The 19,230-nt window shown below is 30.1% G+C and overlaps 2 protein-coding genes across 6 annotated transcripts; both read left to right on the forward strand.

Annotated features, from left to right (window-relative positions):
- Window positions 1–137: 137 nt before the first annotated feature.
- On the forward strand, window positions 138–10,879 carry LOC122710332 (tyrosine-protein phosphatase non-receptor type 1). Of its 4 annotated transcripts, none has more exons than XR_006345920.1 (9): window positions 138–533; window positions 1,419–1,580; window positions 1,652–1,914; window positions 2,005–2,230; window positions 2,298–2,450; window positions 2,653–2,818; window positions 2,885–3,098; window positions 3,175–8,101; window positions 10,401–10,879. XR_006345920.1 is itself a non-coding variant. In XM_043928104.1 (9 exons), exons 1-9 carry the CDS (start codon window positions 438–440, stop codon window positions 10,465–10,467), a joined length of 1,458 nt encoding a protein of 485 aa, XP_043784039.1. In that variant the 5' UTR covers window positions 138–437; the 3' UTR covers window positions 10,468–10,879. The 4 variants fall into 4 exon arrangements, 3 of the variants coding, with proteins under 3 accessions (XP_043784039.1, XP_043784036.1, XP_043784038.1); XM_043928104.1 differs by having other exon boundaries at window positions 3,175–3,285; XM_043928101.1 differs by lacking the exon at window positions 10,401–10,879 and having other exon boundaries at window positions 3,175–9,189.
- Window positions 10,880–14,986: 4,107 nt separating this feature from the next.
- On the forward strand, window positions 14,987–18,012 carry LOC122710333. Of its 2 annotated transcripts, XM_043928106.1 has the most exons (6): window positions 14,987–15,106; window positions 15,509–15,763; window positions 16,184–16,345; window positions 16,649–17,038; window positions 17,239–17,416; window positions 17,577–18,012. In XM_043928106.1, the coding sequence occupies exons 1-6, from the start codon at window positions 15,086–15,088 to the stop codon at window positions 17,609–17,611; spliced, it is 1,041 nt and encodes a 346-aa protein (XP_043784041.1). In that variant the 5' UTR covers window positions 14,987–15,085; the 3' UTR covers window positions 17,612–18,012. The 2 variants fall into 2 exon arrangements, with proteins under 2 accessions (XP_043784041.1, XP_043784040.1); XM_043928105.1 differs by having other exon boundaries at window positions 17,239–18,012.
- The last annotated feature ends 1,218 nt before the right edge of the window (window positions 18,013–19,230 follow it).

A 19,230-nucleotide genomic window follows, 5' to 3' on the forward strand; every position in this document is an offset into this window, starting at 1 on the left:
ATTACTACAATATGGCGACGATCATTGCCCCGATTTCATTTAGTAGTAACAAAGAAAAAGAGAGAAAAAGAAAGAGATAGAAAATCCGATTTTCTAAAGATGTCAGCACGATAGCTCTTATTTCGCGCTGGTAGCAGTGGAGGTGAAGGCGATCGGTGGTGGTTGAGTTCGCGAGTGGTGCAGTGTGTACGATAGAGAGCGAAGGTGTACCTACGTCTGAAGAGTTGTGCTGACACGTTTTCGTCTCCCGTGCGGCGGGGGCTGCCCTTCGCAAGAATCCGCGTCACGCATGGCACCGCTCCGTGCCTGAGACGCCTTTTTCTCGGAGACAGAGAGAGCAAGATCGTGCGCGGCCGGGGCCCAGCCTCTTCGCGTGCTTCGTCTCGTTTTGCCGTTTTCGAGCGCCGGAGAGACCGAGTCGCGAACGAGCCGACAGAATGACCAGCCAAGAGACGTGCGAGCAAGGAATTAGTAATGTAGAAACTGAATATCTTGAGATCAATTCGAAAGGAGCCTGGGCGATTCTCTATCAGGTAAAGATCGCCACTTCCTCTCCTTCTTCTTCCGTTTTTACGTCTTTTCTTCCGGTTTCCGCGAGAAACGCCAATTCTATCCATGAATGTCAATCTTTTTAATAGCCAGTAATCTAAACTGCATCGTAAAATTGTTTTCCGCTAACACGGCTATTAATTGCTGATGATGCACAAGTTATGAAATCTTGTTCAATCTCGTTTAACGATGTTTATTTGCCAATTGAAAATCATATAGGTATCAACACGTTATCATCTGTCGCGAAATCTCATCGTACGCTTGTGAATTTTTAACGGTCTTTCGTACTCGTGAATGAGAAACCTGTATAGCACTATATATATATATATATATATATCACATGTCTGTTATCAAGTTTTGATTTATTTATCTTATGGACCCATTCTTGATCGCATACAACTTCCTTCGTGATTTTCGTCATTCCGGAAATGTGCTCGATTAATTTAAGTTTTACGAATAAATTAGATTTATTGTACATCGATATAATTCAATACAATAACAAATCTAGGAATTTATTCTTTATTGCATGCTCCCTAACATTCGTTTTTCTGCCGATATTTACAATGCATGAATTGTTCTCAATTCCCTGACCTATCTGTTTATTTTCTTGGAAAGTAATTTTCACAGAAAGATTATTAAATATTGCATGAATTGTGCACAATTTTATTATCAAGGTCAAATATCTTGATTCAAAAAATATATACTTTATATTTGATACTGTGATTTATATAAATGAAATAAGATATTTTTTAACAAATATTAAACATTATTTTTTTTCCTAGACAAATGAAAATTATTTTAAAATTTAAATTATGTTTTTCCTTTTATATGATATTATATAATTATAAAAGAGAATATTATTTTTACAGCATATACGTAATGAATGCAGCAATTTTACATACACATGCAATGAATCAAAGAAGCCACAAAACAAAAATTTGAATCGTTACAGAGATGTTTTACCATATGATCATAGTAGAATTGTTCTTAAAAAAGGCCCATGTGATTATATCAATGCTAATCTCATCCAGGTAGATATTGTATCAAGATATTTAATTCTAATAAAAAAAAAAATATAATAATAAAATTATTTTTATTATAGGTAGATCATGCCCGTAGACAATATATTCTTACTCAAGGACCACTGGAAAATACTGCTGGCCATTTCTGGTTAATGATATGGGAGCAAAATTCTAAAGCTGTGTTAATGTTAAATAAAATAATCGAAAAGAATCATGTTAAGTGTTATCAGTATTGGCCTCTTGGCGAATCCATGATTAATACAATGATATTTCCGGATGTTGGTATGAAAATAAAATATATCAGTAAAACAGAATCATCGGATTATACAACTAGAATATTAAAGTATGAAAATAATTAAGAATTAAATTATAAATATTTTTATATATTCAATATATTTGAATAAATATATATATATAATTCATTATTTTATAGGTTAACTGATTTGGAAACAAAAGAAAGTAGAGAAATATTACATTTTCATTATACCACTTGGCCAGATTTTGGTGTTCCACAAAGTCCTACAGCTTTTTTAAATTTTTTAACAGATGTTAGGCAATCAGGAACATTAGATCAAAATGTTGGCCCTCCTGTGGTACATTGTTCTGCAGGAATTGGAAGATCGGGAACATTTTGTTTAGTTGATACCTGTCTTGTTTTGGTAAATATTATTTATATTAAAGAAAAAATTTAAAAATTACAGAGAAGAGATTGCTTTTTTATTATAGATTGAAGAAAATGGATTGAATTCAGTGAATATTAGAGATATATTAATAGAAATGAGAAGATCTAGAATGGGTTTAATTCAAACACCAGATCAATTAAGATTTTCATATGCTGCTATCATTGAAGGAGCAAAACAATTGCCATCCAATAACGTGGTAACTAATACCAATTCACAGTGGTACAATGTTATTAGTTTTTCCTTTCTGAATTAACCTATTGTTTGTTGTATGTTCCATGTAAATATTTATCTTTGTATAGCACATGATTGTTTCTATAATATAAATTAATTCTAATAATATTGTGCTACTGTGGTTCATTGCAATTCCTAACTGTTACTAACTACTGTGATATTTACAGAATATTAATAATGAAATAGTGTCAAATCATTATGATGTGGTAAGTAATATTAGTAATTCTTCAAATGAAGAGGAAGATGAACCACCTCCTTTGCCACCTCCAAGAGGTGAATCCTTAACACGTAGCATGATGGCAGATTTAACTTCGAATACAATATCAAGAAATGGTATGTGAATGATGAATTGAATGATTAAAGTAATTTACAAAATATAATTTTTTTATTTAATATCAGATGAATTAACTGGACCACCTGATAAACCATTGCCTAGAGAACCATCAATTCAAACAGAGACATCCATTACCAATCTACAAACTGGTGTAAACTCTACAGTAATCACAAACAATATACATGAACAGAATTCTGACGGTGTTGTAGTGCCTAATGATAATGCCAGTGACGGTGAAAACTCTATACAAACAATTAGTCCTCCGTCCAGTCCAGATATGTAAGTTATTCGAAAAAAAAATGTATTTATATAAATATCTTTTTTTTTTCTTTTAATACTTATTTTATGTAAATAGGAAAAATGAAATACGTCATCGTAATAAAGAGAAGAAAGAACGCTTGGCAGCACAAGTACGAGAGATGAAACGTCGTCAAAAAGAGACTGAAGAATGGCAGAAGCTCAAGAGGTCATTATTTAAACCTCTTACAATAGGCATAGGCGCTGCAATTGTTGGTGGGGGTATTATAGCAATATGTGGCTATTTGTACATGCGTGGTTAGGATACAATTGTTTTTCTGTCACACATGTATATGGACAATCGAGATGTCAGTGATATTAGGTGATTCGCACATTCAAGAATAGTTACTTTCACCATGAAATATTTAAAAGTTCTATTGCACGTGTCATTAATTGCCGTTTTGAAAAAATAATTAATCAGGGAGAAGCATTTAGTGTTATATAACTCGAAATAATAACACACGCAATCGTTGTGAGACGTTGTATCAATAAGGAATTATCAATTAATTCAACAAAATGAGGAACACATACCAATTATCAAAGAAACGTAAAGAGAAGTAACTTATTCTAATGAAGTGCATTTTATAAAAGACATTGTTGCACGATAAAGAAGTGAAAGGAAAGAAGAAAAAAAGATCAGAAAGTTAATGAGAACGAAATGAGAACGAAAGAAAAGGAAAAAACCTTCGATTTGTATTTTTATATTGTGATTCACTCAATGAATATGTATAACATACTAGAAGGTATACATTCTTTGAAAAATCATTTCGTTAGGTTTTAAAAGCTGCATTTCACACTTGATAGATCTTTCCGTATTCGTGTTTCCGGTATTAGAAATGGAATAAGAAATATGTTGAGTTAGATTTTTACTTCGTGACTATTTTCTGCCTCAAATAGGAGTAAAGAGTATCTTTTTAATTGTTTGATAACTCTAATCATTAAATGTGTATCCTATGTCCTATGAATTAGGAAGGAAGAAAAACACGTGTAAAGATCTAAAACAAGTAAATGTATTCTTATTCGCATATTGTAATAATTGTAGATTCACGTAAAATAGATAGATTATACACAATATGGGTGCATGATATTCCAATAAGTAAAATCGATTTACTTTTTAAAAGTAATAATTAATAATAGAGGCAATCAAAAGTATTAATTTCCTCTTTTTTTATTTCTTACAATTTTTAAATAAATTTAGATTTCTTTAATTTAATTAATTTTATTACGATCAATTTTAACAATTAGAGTTTAAAGAATTTTCAATTATTAACCTTCTATATAAATTAGATTCATTAATAGCAATTTATCCAGAGTATCAAAATTATTCATTTAAAATTTATAAGTACCCAATCATCTTGCTAGAATCTAATTATATCGTAATAGTCGTAGAGAAATATTAACGAACTTTGCAATTATAATATACTATGTAAATGTTTTTTTTATGAATAACTTACTCATTAAAGTAAAGTCCATTCATCTATAAAATATTCATGACAAAAAGTGAAGTCATATTAAAAATTAGCATAAACTATACCTGTGAAATATCATGATCCATTCTTACATGGCAGTTCAATGTTTATTTAGAGTCATCGATTTCGTTCGAAACTTGTTCCTGGGATTATAAGTAAAGAAAAAAAGATAAATTTTCTTGACTTTCTCTTTTTCTTGAAGAAACGCGTCATTGAGATATTTCGTTTAACATGGCAAATTGTGCCTTCGATATTCTGTATACTTCGTAAAAATAATTCACGCAATTGCGTAAAATGTTCGTAATCGTTTGTAACATGAATCATTTTGTACTTGAAGTAGTCGAGGAAATTTTTTACATAAAAACACACATCTGGTATACGGAAAATCGACAATTAATAAATTTCGTGTGATACCGAAATAATTAGCAGCGACGTAAGAATATTTCGACTAACGAAACTTGCTACGGTGCTTATCATGTGCTATTTTGAAATATTTTTGTGTTTTTCATTTCATGTGATGAAACTATCGATATAGTGGGTGCCAAATAATGAAAAGCCAACAAAAATTTTGTACATAGAAATATCTGATATTCTTATGAATCAGTTTTTGATATCCATACATTTAATATATACATCAATGTAAACTATCGAAATAATATCTGATACTTGATCGACTAATTTTAAAAATTAATCATTTATTCTTATGTATATATTCGAAAGATTCTTATGTATATATTCAAAGTAAAAAAAAAAATTACTGTAAACGATCCATTTAATCAAAAAATATTGATTGTCAAAAATTGATACTTTCTTTTATATTATCAAAACTAATATCAAAAACTGATTCGATCGGAATATATTTGAAATAACGAACCGTATCATGGTTGCGTTAGTGAATTTTATTTATACACTTTTAACCCCTTATTGAAACGTTTCTCTCGCATTTTATTCATATCGAGTATTTGAATCTTAAAATATTTAAACTTTAATAATTTTAATTAAAAAAAAAAAAAAAAAAAAAAGGAAAGAAGAAGAAGAAACAGGGGGTTAAAAGAAACGCATCTTTCTAAAACACGAATTCTAACTGATTTGCTCAATGATAAACCGTTTAAAGTACATTGAGCGTCGCGGAAAGACTGAGTACGTCTAATTGCTTCTAAGTGGAGAGGAAGTTTTTAAAAAAATGAAAAAAAAAAAAAGAAATGAAAACGAAGAAATGAGTACGAAACATGTTTAGAAAAAGAAAAAAAAAAACCGTACTCTTAAACTGAGCTTCTATATAAGTGGTCACGATCATTCTTCAACTGCAGAAGAGTTACAGGATCGTGTTCTAAGATTAAAAAAAAAAAAAAAAAAAAAAAAAAAAGGAAGGGGAAAGAAGTTGAAACAAGAGGCAAAGGTATAAATTAATTGCTCTCGATTCATCCTCTTTCCCAGAAAGAAAGCACGCGTGAACAAACGTATTTTGTACTTTTGTATTACGTCGGTAATCGTAAGATGTTTGGAATACGATCCCTGTGTGAAAAAATTATTTTCAAATACGCGTTTACATTCACCGTTTATGCGTTTAAGTGTTCGTTAACGATAATACATCGAACATATAGTCTTATATTATCTGTAGAGATGTCATCATGTTCCATTTGAAGCAATGTTAAAAAAAAAAAAAACATGTTCAAAGTTGAATACAGTATTCTGTCGTCGGTATAGTTCATCTATGTGTATGCACCATTGTATATCTTGTTACCTGATTTTCGTCTAGAGTATATTCGTACGTTTATATTACCGTTAGGGAGATGTGTAAACCCAGACGCGTTTTCTTTCTTCTCTTTAACGATATTTAAAACACGCTCGAATGACATAACCTTCATAGGGTACGAGAATGGTGCGAAAACAGCTTTCTCAAAGCAAGGAGAACGGCACGTGTGTCAGCCTTTGTTTAAAACGATTACGATCGGACGTGAGATATGTTAGTGGTGTTCCTAGAGGAATGATAAATTTTAATATTTTTTTTTATATTTTTTTTTCTTTTCTTTTTTTTTAGAAACACGGTGAACGCGATCATTAAAGTCACAGTGAAAGTGTTCGACTCTTGTAATTAAAACTGTTTAAAGCTTCTAAGTGTTGGTCAAATGTATACTTTTGGAAGATAATTTTCGGATGTGGATCACCGTCATAAAAAAGGTCTGAAAATAATAACAAAAAATTTTATTGTTTTTAAATAGTAATATTACTTTCTAGATTTCTCTGTAATTTTTGTTCAATAAATATTGAAATATTCGAGATATATCGTGATATCGCGATAATTAAAAATGTTAATAACTCGAATTTCAATATAATTTAAACAAATAAAATGAGAGAAAACACGAGGAAGCTTGTAACAGTTACGACCGACGAGTTAATCAAAAAATGAAATTCATTTGAAGCTAATTTAATGTATTTCGTCATTAATCTCTTGCCTTAAAATGACTTATCGTCAAATTTATGGTACTCTAAAATTATTAATAATTCTAAATATCTGTCGCCATTTTTTTTTTCACTTTTGACTTCTCGTATTAAACTGGCGTCTCTCGATGAAATTAATAAGGCAAGAAATTAACGATTAACCGTGTTTCGCGCGTTCATTCGGAAATTTCATCGAATCATCATCGTTGTACGTAAGATCATCGAAAAAAAAAAAAAAGTTAGGCTAACATTCGTCTGATTCCCTTGTTCTCGTTAATCGTGGAAAGCTTATCGAAAAAAAATTCTCGAAGAGCGTGTGAGAGTGTGAGAGCGTATGCGTGAGAGAGAAACGAGGAACGAGAAAGAAACGTATTCTCGAGAAACTAAAATCCACGAAAGACACGGTGCTAATTAAAGTTCCAAAAAAAAAAAAAAAAAAAAAAAAGAAAAAGAAAAACAAAAAGAAATAAAAGAAGAAAGGGGAAAAAAGGAAAGGAAAGAAAAGAAAAAGGAGGAAGTATTGACACGCCTTGGCGCGAATACTTCATGCATGAGAGAGAGAGAGAGAGCATGAACGTTGAAATATTGAATATTGGGTATGAAGGGATACGAGAGTGAAAAAGATGAAATATTACGATCGACGGTCGTGAGATTTCATACGGACGTACATTTATCCTTACATTTCGCCTCTAGAAAAAAATAATATAACGAGAGAGAAACGAAAAGAGTCACAAAAACGTCTTTGAAAAAGATATTTCGTCGATCATCGAGAAAAAAAATATATTATATAAGAATCAGATAATCAAATTCGAAGAGGAAGAATTAAAAAAAAAAAAAAAAAAAAAAAATAATGAGANTGAGAAAAAAAATGTAAAAAAAAACGAAGAGGGGATTTTCTTCTCGTAAATTGCAAAAATTTCAGTTTTTCTCCATTCATATAATAATAAATCTCTCCATCGTATATACAATAGACGTAAATGTTACTGACGCTAAAAGGAAATCGCAGAAACATAGCCAAGTGCCTATTCGAGTACGAAAGGGAAGAAAAAGGAGCCAATAGCGAGAATACGATCGGTAGTAGCATTTGATATTTACGACTTACTTGTTATGCATACCCCTCGCCTTTCTGGAACAGCGCAGATATCGCAGCAAATGAATCCTTTACTATTCCGACAATATGCATATACTTAAACATTATTATATATTAGATATATATATATATATATAACATGTATGTACATTTAGAAATAGATAGCCGTTCTAGTAAATCTATTGTCATTGCGACTGTTGAACAATCGAGCCACGAGATTTTAAAATTAATCTCGATAGAAGAGATTATAAATATTAAATTATTTATCCCCCTAGCAGTATTTAAAGAAGAAGAAGAAGAAGAAGAAGAAGAATTTTTCCTTTTAATCCTTGGTATATTGAATATTTGGGTTTTCGTTCAAGGGACTCGCAAAGCAAATATACATTTCTATACACACGACTCGTCTATACATTCGTATAATAACAACAACATTTGATATCGATATATTTATATTTCTCACGAATATCAATATCGAAACAAAATTTCATGTAAATACGTATATTCGTACGAACTTGGAAAGAAAGAAATAATATCGACGGTGGGGACAGTCCAGAAAATGTTAAAACTAAATGTTAAAAAATGAATGTGGAGTCGGAATAATAATGATAATAATGATAATGATAATAATAATAACAACGGAATTTATATTTTAAATAAATAACGTTTATAGAGTGTTACTTGCTTAAAAGTATTTTTGTCAAGTTTTACGGGAACATTGTTATAGCAAAATGTATGATATAAACTAATACAATAACTAAAACGAAACACCAAGAGTCTCTTAATGAAAAAGTGTTGATCAACGTGCCCTGGTATACTAAGGATTAAGGAATATTAAGTAGAAAGTTATATAGAATAGAAAAAGAATTTTTTTTATATTATATATAATATATTTAGTGTTTATAATATAAAATCACCCAATGTAATTGAACAACAAAGAAAAGAAAAACTATCCTTGTAGCTCGATCAAATCTGTTTAACAGTCAAATTATTTAAAACTAAGAATCAAGTTGTGAGAAATGAAGCAAGCAAACGAACGAACGAACTAATTAAAAAAAAAAAAAAAAAAAAAAAACGAGAATCAGGAAAATAAGAACGAATATTAAGAATTAAATAACGATATTAATTTATCCTCGAAAAAAAAAAAAAAAAAGAAACGAAAAACGGGCAATGGTAAAAAGTTACTTCTCCCTGAAGTCAAAGTGCATCTTTGCGTATCGACTTCAATACAGTTACAACTATATTTACAATGTATCATGGTAGAAGATGTATCGAGACGTGGTGTTTCTAAGTGTAAAGTTAAGATAAAAAAACACACGAGTGACAAGTGGAAACGTAACAACACTTGGTTAGAATTAGAGAGGAAGGATAATAGAAGAGAAGGGTCAAAAGAAGTGAAATGAAGGAATTGTATTGTTGCTGATTATACAAAAAAAAAGATAAAAAAGATTTTCAAGATAATTTATCGTAATTGGCCATTGGAAAGAGGATGAAAATGGGGAAAAAAAAATATATTTGAACGTCACTTCGCTTCTTTACACGACCCGATTAGAGAACATTAAAGATCAAAAAAAGAAAAAAACAGTTGATTAGCATGAGAGAAAACGGCTTGCATGCAATAAAATGTTATTCATTCGCAACGAGAAAGAAAAAGACAAGAGCAGGAAAATATCGATATGCGCAGTGCCCTCACGACGCATATTTTCTTCTTTTTTTTATTCCCAAATGTAGAAAAAGCTAAATAAGAACAACTCGTAGACGAGGTTCCCCGATTTACATATTTAGATCGATCAATACAGGAAAGGATTTTTTCGTACTTTCCAACTTTTTTTTCATTCCACTATCCCCCTAGATTTTAATTAACGCAACCAGATGACAGAGTTTCAGAGTTTAAAATTCGCGAGAAGAAAAATTAGAAATGTAAAAAAAAAAAAAATATAACATAATCGGTATATATAATAGAATGCATAATTATTAAAATATTCCAACGTATATTTTTTCACGTCGAGAATTTTTATTAATAGCGAATATACATTAACACTGAAACCTGGCTCATCGGTTACCCAGCCCAACGATATTCATTTAATATAATCCCACTCGGGAAGATTGGTATGAGTGAATTCAAATCTATCGATATGCCCATATACTAACAAGCCTACTAACTTTACTCTCGCGTTTCTAACAGACCTTGTTTATTACTAACCTGTTTGGCCTTGTGCTTGTTTAATTTCTCGTACTTGTCTTCCCAGCAGCCACGAAATACCCTCATCTGGTGATTTCTTTCAGATCTAAAAGCGAAACTACTACCGAAACCAGCGAAACCGTTCACGAGGAGGCCGAGCCTGAGAAATAATAAAATAAAATCTGCCTAAAAAAAAAAAAAAAAAAAAAAAATAAAAATAAAAAAAAAAAAAAATAAAAAATAAAATAAATAAAAATAAAAAGAAACCTAAGAAAAAAAAATCGCGTGACAAGATCGCATCCGATTAACACTTCGAAAAATAAAGATGAATGTGCAAAAAAGAAAGGGGGAAAGAAAAAGAGAGAGAATTCGTTTTTGAATTGATTTTTTTTTCTTTTTTTCTTTTTTTTTTCTTTTTTTTTTCTTTTTTTTTTCTTTTTTTTTCTTTTTAACGAACGAACATACAGACACACGGAAAGAGTACGCACGGAGTACGCCTCAAAGAAGCGAAAGATTATTTATTTGATACGAAATGAATGACTTGACTGAAAGAAATAAATAGATTTGTTTGGTACAACAGAAACTAAGCTTGATTCGACGTGTTTTCAACGTAGCACAACACTTTTTGTGAGACACATTCCTTTTTCCCATACAATAAATTACTATTCTATCTACTTCCTCGTGATTGATAAATAAAAAGAAATTATTTATCTAATAGATAGACTCGATTGGAATTCTCTAAGAATTTTATCGGTTTCTTAACTTTCTTTAGATACATAGAATCATTGCTCTATACTATTCTCATTTGGAATTATCTTGGATATATTATTACCATTCCTTGAATTGTTCCTTGTTTCAAAATAAATATTTATTCCGTTCCGAGAATTTAATGAAAAATAAGACAAATTTTACGTAACGTAACTTTTACGTATATTTATTACAGCAATCGTTTACTATATTTTGTGCACTTTCTATACCCTTCTATAATATTTTATCTTAATAATTTCCAATATCTCTTTTTTAATCTCTAACGAAAGATAAACGGAATATAAGATACGATGAATCACAAAATTCAAACGTTTCGAATAATACGAAAATATTCACGGAAAATTGATTTCTTATTTAATACAATTCTGTCGATGATTCGTTAATTTCCAGTAAGTAAACGATCATCCCTATCGTGTCAAATTAATTCGTATACTAAACAAAAATATATAGAATGAGTTTACAATGATTCGTTGGACAATTTTAATAATAATCGTCGATCCTAATCACCTTCTGCGAAAACTGAAAAATGAATCATAGCGAAATAAAGGGGGATCGTTAATCGAACATCAAACATTTTTCTACGTAGCAGGTGTGCCAAACTGCGAGGAATAACCAACCGTGTTTGATCAAGATTGGCACGAGCAATTGGTTATTGGTCTACGTCTACTCTTCTCACCCGCGTTTGAAGGACTCGTGATAGAAAAAAAAAAAAAAAAAAAACACGCACTTGAAGATGCATCGATATATATAAATGTATCGTGATTTACCAGGTCAGTTATCACTTACCACAAAACGTCATTGTACGATTAGCATGGGCCCGTTTGACGTCATTATTTCATATAAATGCTGCAAGAATGCATTGTCGGGGCACAAACTTGTTGCAGAGCTGTTTCGAGCAGATTTGGTGACTTTTTATTTATAGGATCAGGAGAATCGAAAAATACGCGAAGTATTGTATTTTCTTTCTTTCTTTTTTTTTTTTTTGTTTTTGTTTTTTATCTTTGTCGAACGGAGAGATTAAAGATTTGTAAGATATATATATACCTTAAAGCATTCTCTTCTTCTTGAAAAAAGTGTTGTGAAGCTTGAGAATTGGGAGATTGATTTTCGACTTCGAGGAAAGGTTACACTGACTTGATAAGAATGGTGAGATCATGAAGAGAATATGTAAGAATATGTTGGGAAAAAATTATTAAAATAAAACAAAAAAAATAAAATTCTACGTTTTCTTTTTTCAGAAGTCGATCGTAATTGTCCATCTTCTGGTTCTTCTTGGCTGCTGCGCCGCATTTCCGGTCAAACCGGAGGACGATACCAGTCCACTCGTCAATCCAATTTTCCTCCAAGAACCGACTAATCTTGGAAACAAAGTTGAAGATAATTCATCTCCAGTGGCGTATATACTTTTCCTGAGCAAATTGGATGGATCGGAAAGAAAATTCGATGGGATTTCGATCGAGAAACGCAACGTGGTGGAAGACGAGGATCTCGAAACAGCAGCTGGCACTTATGCTCTTCGACCACTCTTCGTCTATCGACAACAAGTGGCGTACAGGCAACGACTTAGGAATAGTCGCCAAGGAAATGGTTTCTGAATGGCGTTAATGGCGTCGTTTTTTATAATGTTGACAACTTGATGCAATGAAAAGGCAGCAGATTTGAAAATTAATGAGAGCTCTGGTGATTCTTAAACGGATATTTATGAATATGTATATGAATGAAAAGAAAAATTGAAATCCGTTTATTTCGGATGATTGGAACGAACTTGATAGAGAAGAGGAATAGAAAGGATTTAATTTTCATTAAAAAAGATTTAAGATTCTTGAAAATTATCAATTCTCGAAGATGAACTTCGTATTATTATTATTTTTTATTATTTATTAAGAAACTTGATGAAAAATCATCAAAAATTGATGATGAAGTAGATTGGTCTTCAAGAAGACTGAGTCAGTTAACTTGCTAATGGAATAAGTATAAATAGTGGTATTGTTAATTGGATCGCAAACACGTGATCAACATCATCTCTATGAGTATCATTTCTACTCAGAAAATAGAAACATCTGATATTTCTCTAATGTTTTATGATCAGAGATGGGATACAAAATTATTTACATTATTTTTTACAAGATAAAATCTTAGTTTACAATATTGTAAGATGATGAATCAATATCAAACTTATTAAATTAAATCTTTAGCTTTAAAGAAAAACTGCCCACCAATGTAAACGTAATAACAAAAAATAATATTAAGTTAAGTGTACTATTTACAATATTATTAATGTGTTATTTTTGTAATATAATTTTTTTTATATTTCCTTGTGTAGTATTCAATGAAATATGTAATGATAAATTGTAATGATCTAATACTCAATAAATTTCATTTTTCTTCATGTATTCATATTTATTGTAAACAACAATTAATTAATTACAAAAATGTTGCCATTGGTTATTATTTTTAAAAAGAAGATATCATTTCCCAGGGAATACAGGAATCCTTATAAAATGATGAGAAGGTTCTTCTTTTTCATAACTGGACCAATATCTTTTGTCAAAAGATGGCTCTCGATACCAAGAAGGATACAGTCCACTCCTATCCTCAGATTCGTCTGAAAATCTTGTATTCCGTTGTTCTCTATCTTCAACGTTTGTTGAGTCTGTTTCTGCAGGATCAAGTTCTTTAGAAGATTCCTCGTTCGAATCTTTATTTGTTGAAGTTTCTTCTTCTAAAATTTCACACTCATTGTATACACATTCATCCGTACTTGTTCCCATTTCTTGATTAGAAGTATCATCCTGCGAAGATGTACTTGGATTCTCTTGAGGATAGTTATCCTCTTCGTTATCTCGTCTAATACGATTCCAAGGTTCCAAAACAGAGTTTTGCATTGATTTTTCAAGTATGACCGACATCTTTTGATCTTTTTCTTCTTCTTCATCCGTTTCATTTCTAACGTGTTCAATTTGTTCCAATTTCTTGTCTACAGATTTTGTAGCATCGATAACAGATAGTTCTGACGTTGAAGATACTGATTCTTTGCAACATGTTTCAGAAACTGATCTGTTTTCTTTCAAAGAGGATGATGGCTCTTTTTTTAAAATCAAACTTGAATCATTTTTTAAAACGCCATACATTGTATTTATGTTATTACTTTTCATGAGATAAGAAGAATTATGATTTACATTCAAATCAGAAGTATCTGAGGATGGTATCGAAGAAGTTTCCATTTCCAAATTGCTGCATTCATGTAGCTGAAGAATTTGTAACAAGATGATCAAGATGGAGAAACGAATAAAATATTCCATATTCTTTATTATTATCACTGGAACTTCTCAAAAATCGGTTATAATTATTGAAATCGTGTTATAAATTGATTTTTGAATTCATCAACAACGATACGAATTGGTCAAATAGTGATAAGAAACTAAGAAAGCGGAAAATAATATTCCTTCTTTTATAGTTTTAGCAGTAACTGCTAAAATGATCGCTAAACACCTCAATATTATTAACAACTTACTAACTGTGAAATTATTGTTGATATAATATCCAATGATCCAAAATATTACGTTAAGTGAATAATATTGTGCAGTGTCGAAAATATACGTGTACAGAGAAATTTTTACATTCGACATTTTCTTCTTCGTTATGTAATATTATTTATTATTCTAATTTAATATAATATTTAATCATGGCAAATATTTCGTATTGAAAAAAAAGAAAGAAAAAGAAATTGGTTTTCGAATAACGAGAGATGGCATCTCTCGTGGCATCTTTCAGGAAGGAACAATAAATGAGAAATTAAATTCGAAGCGACAGGTTCAAGGTCCAAAGTGATGTACCGCAAGGTTGATACTCACGTCTGTTAGCAGGCCAACGATAATTCTTTGGTATCTAGTATAAAATACGAACGAACCGTTACTGTTAGTCAGAGTTGAAAAGACGTTGTTAAAGTTTTCATCAGAAGAAAAAAAAAAAAATATAAGAAACATTGAAAAAGATCCAGGAAGATTTCGTAATAACAGGAATGAAGCAATATTATAAAGGGGTATATATACATATTTATGTATAAATTAATAAATTAAAATTGAAATATATAAACACTGATATATTGCACATACTATATATACAACTAGTGCAATATTGCGCAATATATCTTTATAAATAAAGATTTCCATAACTGAAAAAAATATTAAAATTTTATATAAGATCATTGAACTTTATTTTATGTAAATTAAAAGTAAAATATTGAATGTTAAATAATAATATAAAAAATTATTTTCATTATGGCAAATGAATAAAAAATTAGAATATTGCGCAGTATGTCTTTATTTCAATTAATTATTTACAATGTTTCCAATTCGTAATTTCTTTAAAATAATGAATAAACGTCATGATAGAATTTAATTTTTTCCCCTTTATTTTTAATTAATTTTGTTATTCTTTTCAGGTGATCATGTTACAATTTGCTCTTTGCTTGATGTTAATTCTTCATGGAAAGGGTTCAATAGGGAAACCTTTGACTCCTGACGATGTTGAAGATTTACTTCCACCCGATCCACGCGACAAGAATGAAACGATAGCAGCCGTTGTCCAGGATCCAGTTATCCAAGATGCCGTGCATCACACGGTCAGCAATGGATCCTTAAACGGATTGGTGATCAAGAAGCACGTTTTCATAATGCCGGCTACCAATCCCAATTTGGTTTGTAAACAAGGAATATACGTATTGCAATTTTAATTTTAACTTTGATTTTTACACCAAAAGTTAAATTTTTGGAAGGATTAAATATAACGAGTAGACAAAATATTTACGTTAATAATTAACGAATTTTAAAATTAATTATTTTGAAATATTTTAGCCTTCACGAGATTTCAACGAGAGATTTTAAATTGAAGTATGAAATAGCGACGTGAATATTCTGGAATCTTATTATGTATAATCATAAATTATGTACATAAGATATGATTCTGATTTTAATACAAGACAATTAATTAATTTTAAACAAATCAACTTTTTAATTTCTCTATATAATTTTATAATTTTATAATTTTTCTAATATATAACTTGTATTATTTCAAATTTTTATTATATTGCGTCATTTTTTTATTACACTATCATAAGATACTTTCCAAACGTGAACATCTTCTGGTCGTTCCTACCGAGAACTTGCAAGATGTAAAAAAAAATATTACCGAGGCCAAGGAAGCAGAGACTCAAACTCAAGAATCTTTGCCAGAAAATCAAGCATTCTTAGAGAACGATGAGAATCAATACTTATCAGAGGTAAAAGGATAATAACTTAACGTAGACATTCCATATTTAGATAAATCTTCTATTTCTTTTTTTCCATTCTTGTTAAAATATATTATTTTTCACGTTAAATATTAGCTCGATTATATTTTATATATAAAAATTCTGCAAATGTCCATCATCGTTAATTCATTTGAAAAGCTATTTTACAATAATTAAGAATTTTATTACGGTTTGGAAAAAAAAATTATTTTTCTTAAATATTTAAATATTTAATTCTATTAATTTTTACGATATATATATATATATATTTATTTCGCTTTCCTCGATTTCCAGGGAAATGAAAACGACTCGAAAGAAAATAAAGATACGTCCTTCCCAGAGCCAAGCGCGGGCCAATCATCGAACGAGAAACGCAAAAGCGAAACGGAATTCTTGAAAAACAAGCTTACACGTGAGATCTCGTTACCGCAAGATTCTTCCTCGATGAAAGTGGCCGTCCCTATTGTCGCGGTCATTGATCCCTCGAACGCTGAAAAGGGCCAAGTGAAAAGTCCCATCGTGGCCGTTTTACCTCATCACGTTAAGAGCGACGAATTGAACAATCAAATTCAATTCCTAAAGGATAATAGCGAAAAGATTCAGGAAAAGGCTCAGGATTACGTCGATCAAAGCTCGTTAACGATTACTCCCAATTATTGGAAATTTTCAACGCCAACATCCGAGGTAAGATTTTTTTTATGATCCATAAAACAAAGTAAAAAAACGTATGTAAATAATTGAATGAAAGAAGTAAAAGAGATGTATCAGAATGATAACTAAGGCAATTTTTTTAATTAAATATAATTAAAAATTTTAATTAAATTAATAATTTTAATTAAAGAGAGAAAGGATAATTTTTTTTTTTTTTCCATTTTCCATTTCAGATTATCGCCTCATCGCCGATAAACAACAACGATCCAGTTTCACCTTACGCGGATCAAGCAGCTTCGAATCCAAGTTCAATCACAAATGAAATGTTTTTGACGCCATTAATCGTATCGCAGTGGGAAATGCTCGCGCCATCTGTAGAGGGCGATCGAACGGATTACACAGGAGAAACAGGTGACATGGATGTAGCTGAAGATATTATATTTAGACCTCTGTTCAGATACCGACAGGAAACGCAGCAGCGGTCTAAATACTATGACGAAAGCAATCGGCGATATAGTTACACACCGTATCGAAACTATGATAACTATTATCCGAGACGCTCTTTTTACAGACCTCAGTACAACGATTATTAACGACGTGGATTGAGAACGAGTGAGAATGACGGAAAGAGAAAAACTTGTGTTTGGAAAGCTGTTGAGAAAAAAAAAAAAAAAAAGAAGAAGAAGGAATTCTGGTGTAACACGTTTCGTCGCATGATTGTATTATGATTCCGCTTGATAATATAATAAAGTTTCGTTTCCATGTATGGGATTTATAATTACAGATTCTAAAAAAAAAAAAAAGAAAAAATTAATTGTATTTATTTCTCAAATATGAGTATATAAATAAAAAAGATTGGGGAAAAATGGAAATTATTAATAGAAATGTCATGGAACAGCTTAGGAACGTAGTAAATGATGACAAGGTCGTCAAGAAATGAAGGATTCAATGTATGCAGTATGATTATTTTCGAAATACACGCTATTAAATATTGTTTATTTCGTTAAGGAGGAATTTAATTTAATCCTTATCCATCCTCCATTAATCCATCAATCCTTAAACAATATCATAAATATATCTTAAGACATAAATTTCTGTCTAAAAATAGAATGAGCATCATTATTTGCTTCGAAAATTAATTGGAATTATATTAAAGATAAAAAAAATTAATATTAGTTGATGCTGACATTTGACTTAAAGAGCTTACATATGCGTATATCATATCTTATACACATTTTACATTATATATTTCTTAATAATAAGATTGATGTTATTTCAAAGAAATTTAAAATATGATAAGCAATAATTATAACGCAACATCATAATTCCAAGAATTTGTACGAATTATAAATAGTGTGAAAATTTAAGAGGAAAAAGAAAATATCTTGTAATCGATTTTCGTAATCACGAATTCTTTGACTTAATTATATTAGGTTTGCAATAATTATACATTCAACGAATATTCGTAAACTAATTTTTCTACGAATAAGTTTCAATAGCTAACCTCATAAGTTTTTTAATTAATGCAGTGCTAATGCGTGTTAGATTGAATAGTTAGTCATATATTTCTTCTTAAAGTAATTATGGTAACAATGCATATGTATTCCCATAAATTTGAATTTATTTAATTAATCTTACTACTATATGCAAAATTTCTGAAGAATTATTTTCATTATATGTATGATATGTATTCATTATATGAAATATTAAACAAAATATTATTCGTTTCCCTTGCATCTTTCATAAATAAAAAAAGGGAAAAATCAAGTTAGAGGTTCCACTCGTGGATATGATTGTGAGTAAACGTTTAACACGTATGAAACAATTTCTGACTGCATTGTGAAGAATGTTCGCGAAATTCTTCGTACTAATGTATAAAATAAATGGAGTTTCTTTAAAAAGAATTCTCAAGGTGTGAAATAAGGGTTTATTTTTGAAATTTGCAAAATAACTGAAGAAAAGGGTGATTTCCCTGGAATATGAATTAAAAAAAATATATTGAAAAAAGATAAGAAATGATATTTTGAAAATTGTAAAAATTCTCTTAATATTATAACGCAATTCTTTCATTTCATTTAGAGATTTAACTAACACGTTTTATTATTAATATAGAATAATCAGCAATGATGAAGAATCTAAAATTCTAATATTAATTACATCATTTATTTTTTTTATATATTTCCAGAATTAAAAGAACTTTTCAGATAATTATTTTTACATTCTTA

The sequence above is a fragment of the Apis laboriosa genome, unplaced genomic scaffold (assembly GCF_014066325.1).
Source record: "Apis laboriosa isolate Shangri-la unplaced genomic scaffold, ASM1406632v1 scaffold14551_cov152, whole genome shotgun sequence".
NCBI lineage: Eukaryota > Metazoa > Arthropoda > Insecta > Hymenoptera > Apidae > Apis > Apis laboriosa.

What these genes read in the sequence shown, in the direction of transcription:
- LOC122710332 (XM_043928101.1), top strand. Translation starts at nt 438, where the DNA reads ATGACCAGCCAAGAGACGTGCGAGCAAGGAATTAGTAATGTAGAAACT. An exon ending in TCAATGCTAATCTCATCCAG is followed by an intron (nt 1,581 to 1,651) that starts GTAGATATTGTA and finishes TTTTTATTATAG; the next exon opens with GTAGATCATGCCCGTAGACA. An exon ending in CCTCCGTCCAGTCCAGATAT is followed by an intron (nt 3,099 to 3,174) that starts GTAAGTTATTCG and finishes TTATGTAAATAG; the next exon opens with GAAAAATGAAATACGTCATC.
- LOC122710333 (XM_043928105.1), top strand. Translation starts at nt 15,086, where the DNA reads ATGAAGCAATATTATAAAGGG. An exon ending in TGAAGCAATATTATAAAGGG is followed by an intron (nt 15,107 to 15,508) that starts GTATATATACAT and finishes TATTCTTTTCAG; the next exon opens with GTGATCATGTTACAATTTGC. An exon ending in AGAATCAATACTTATCAGAG is followed by an intron (nt 16,346 to 16,648) that starts GTAAAAGGATAA and finishes CTCGATTTCCAG; the next exon opens with GGAAATGAAAACGACTCGAA.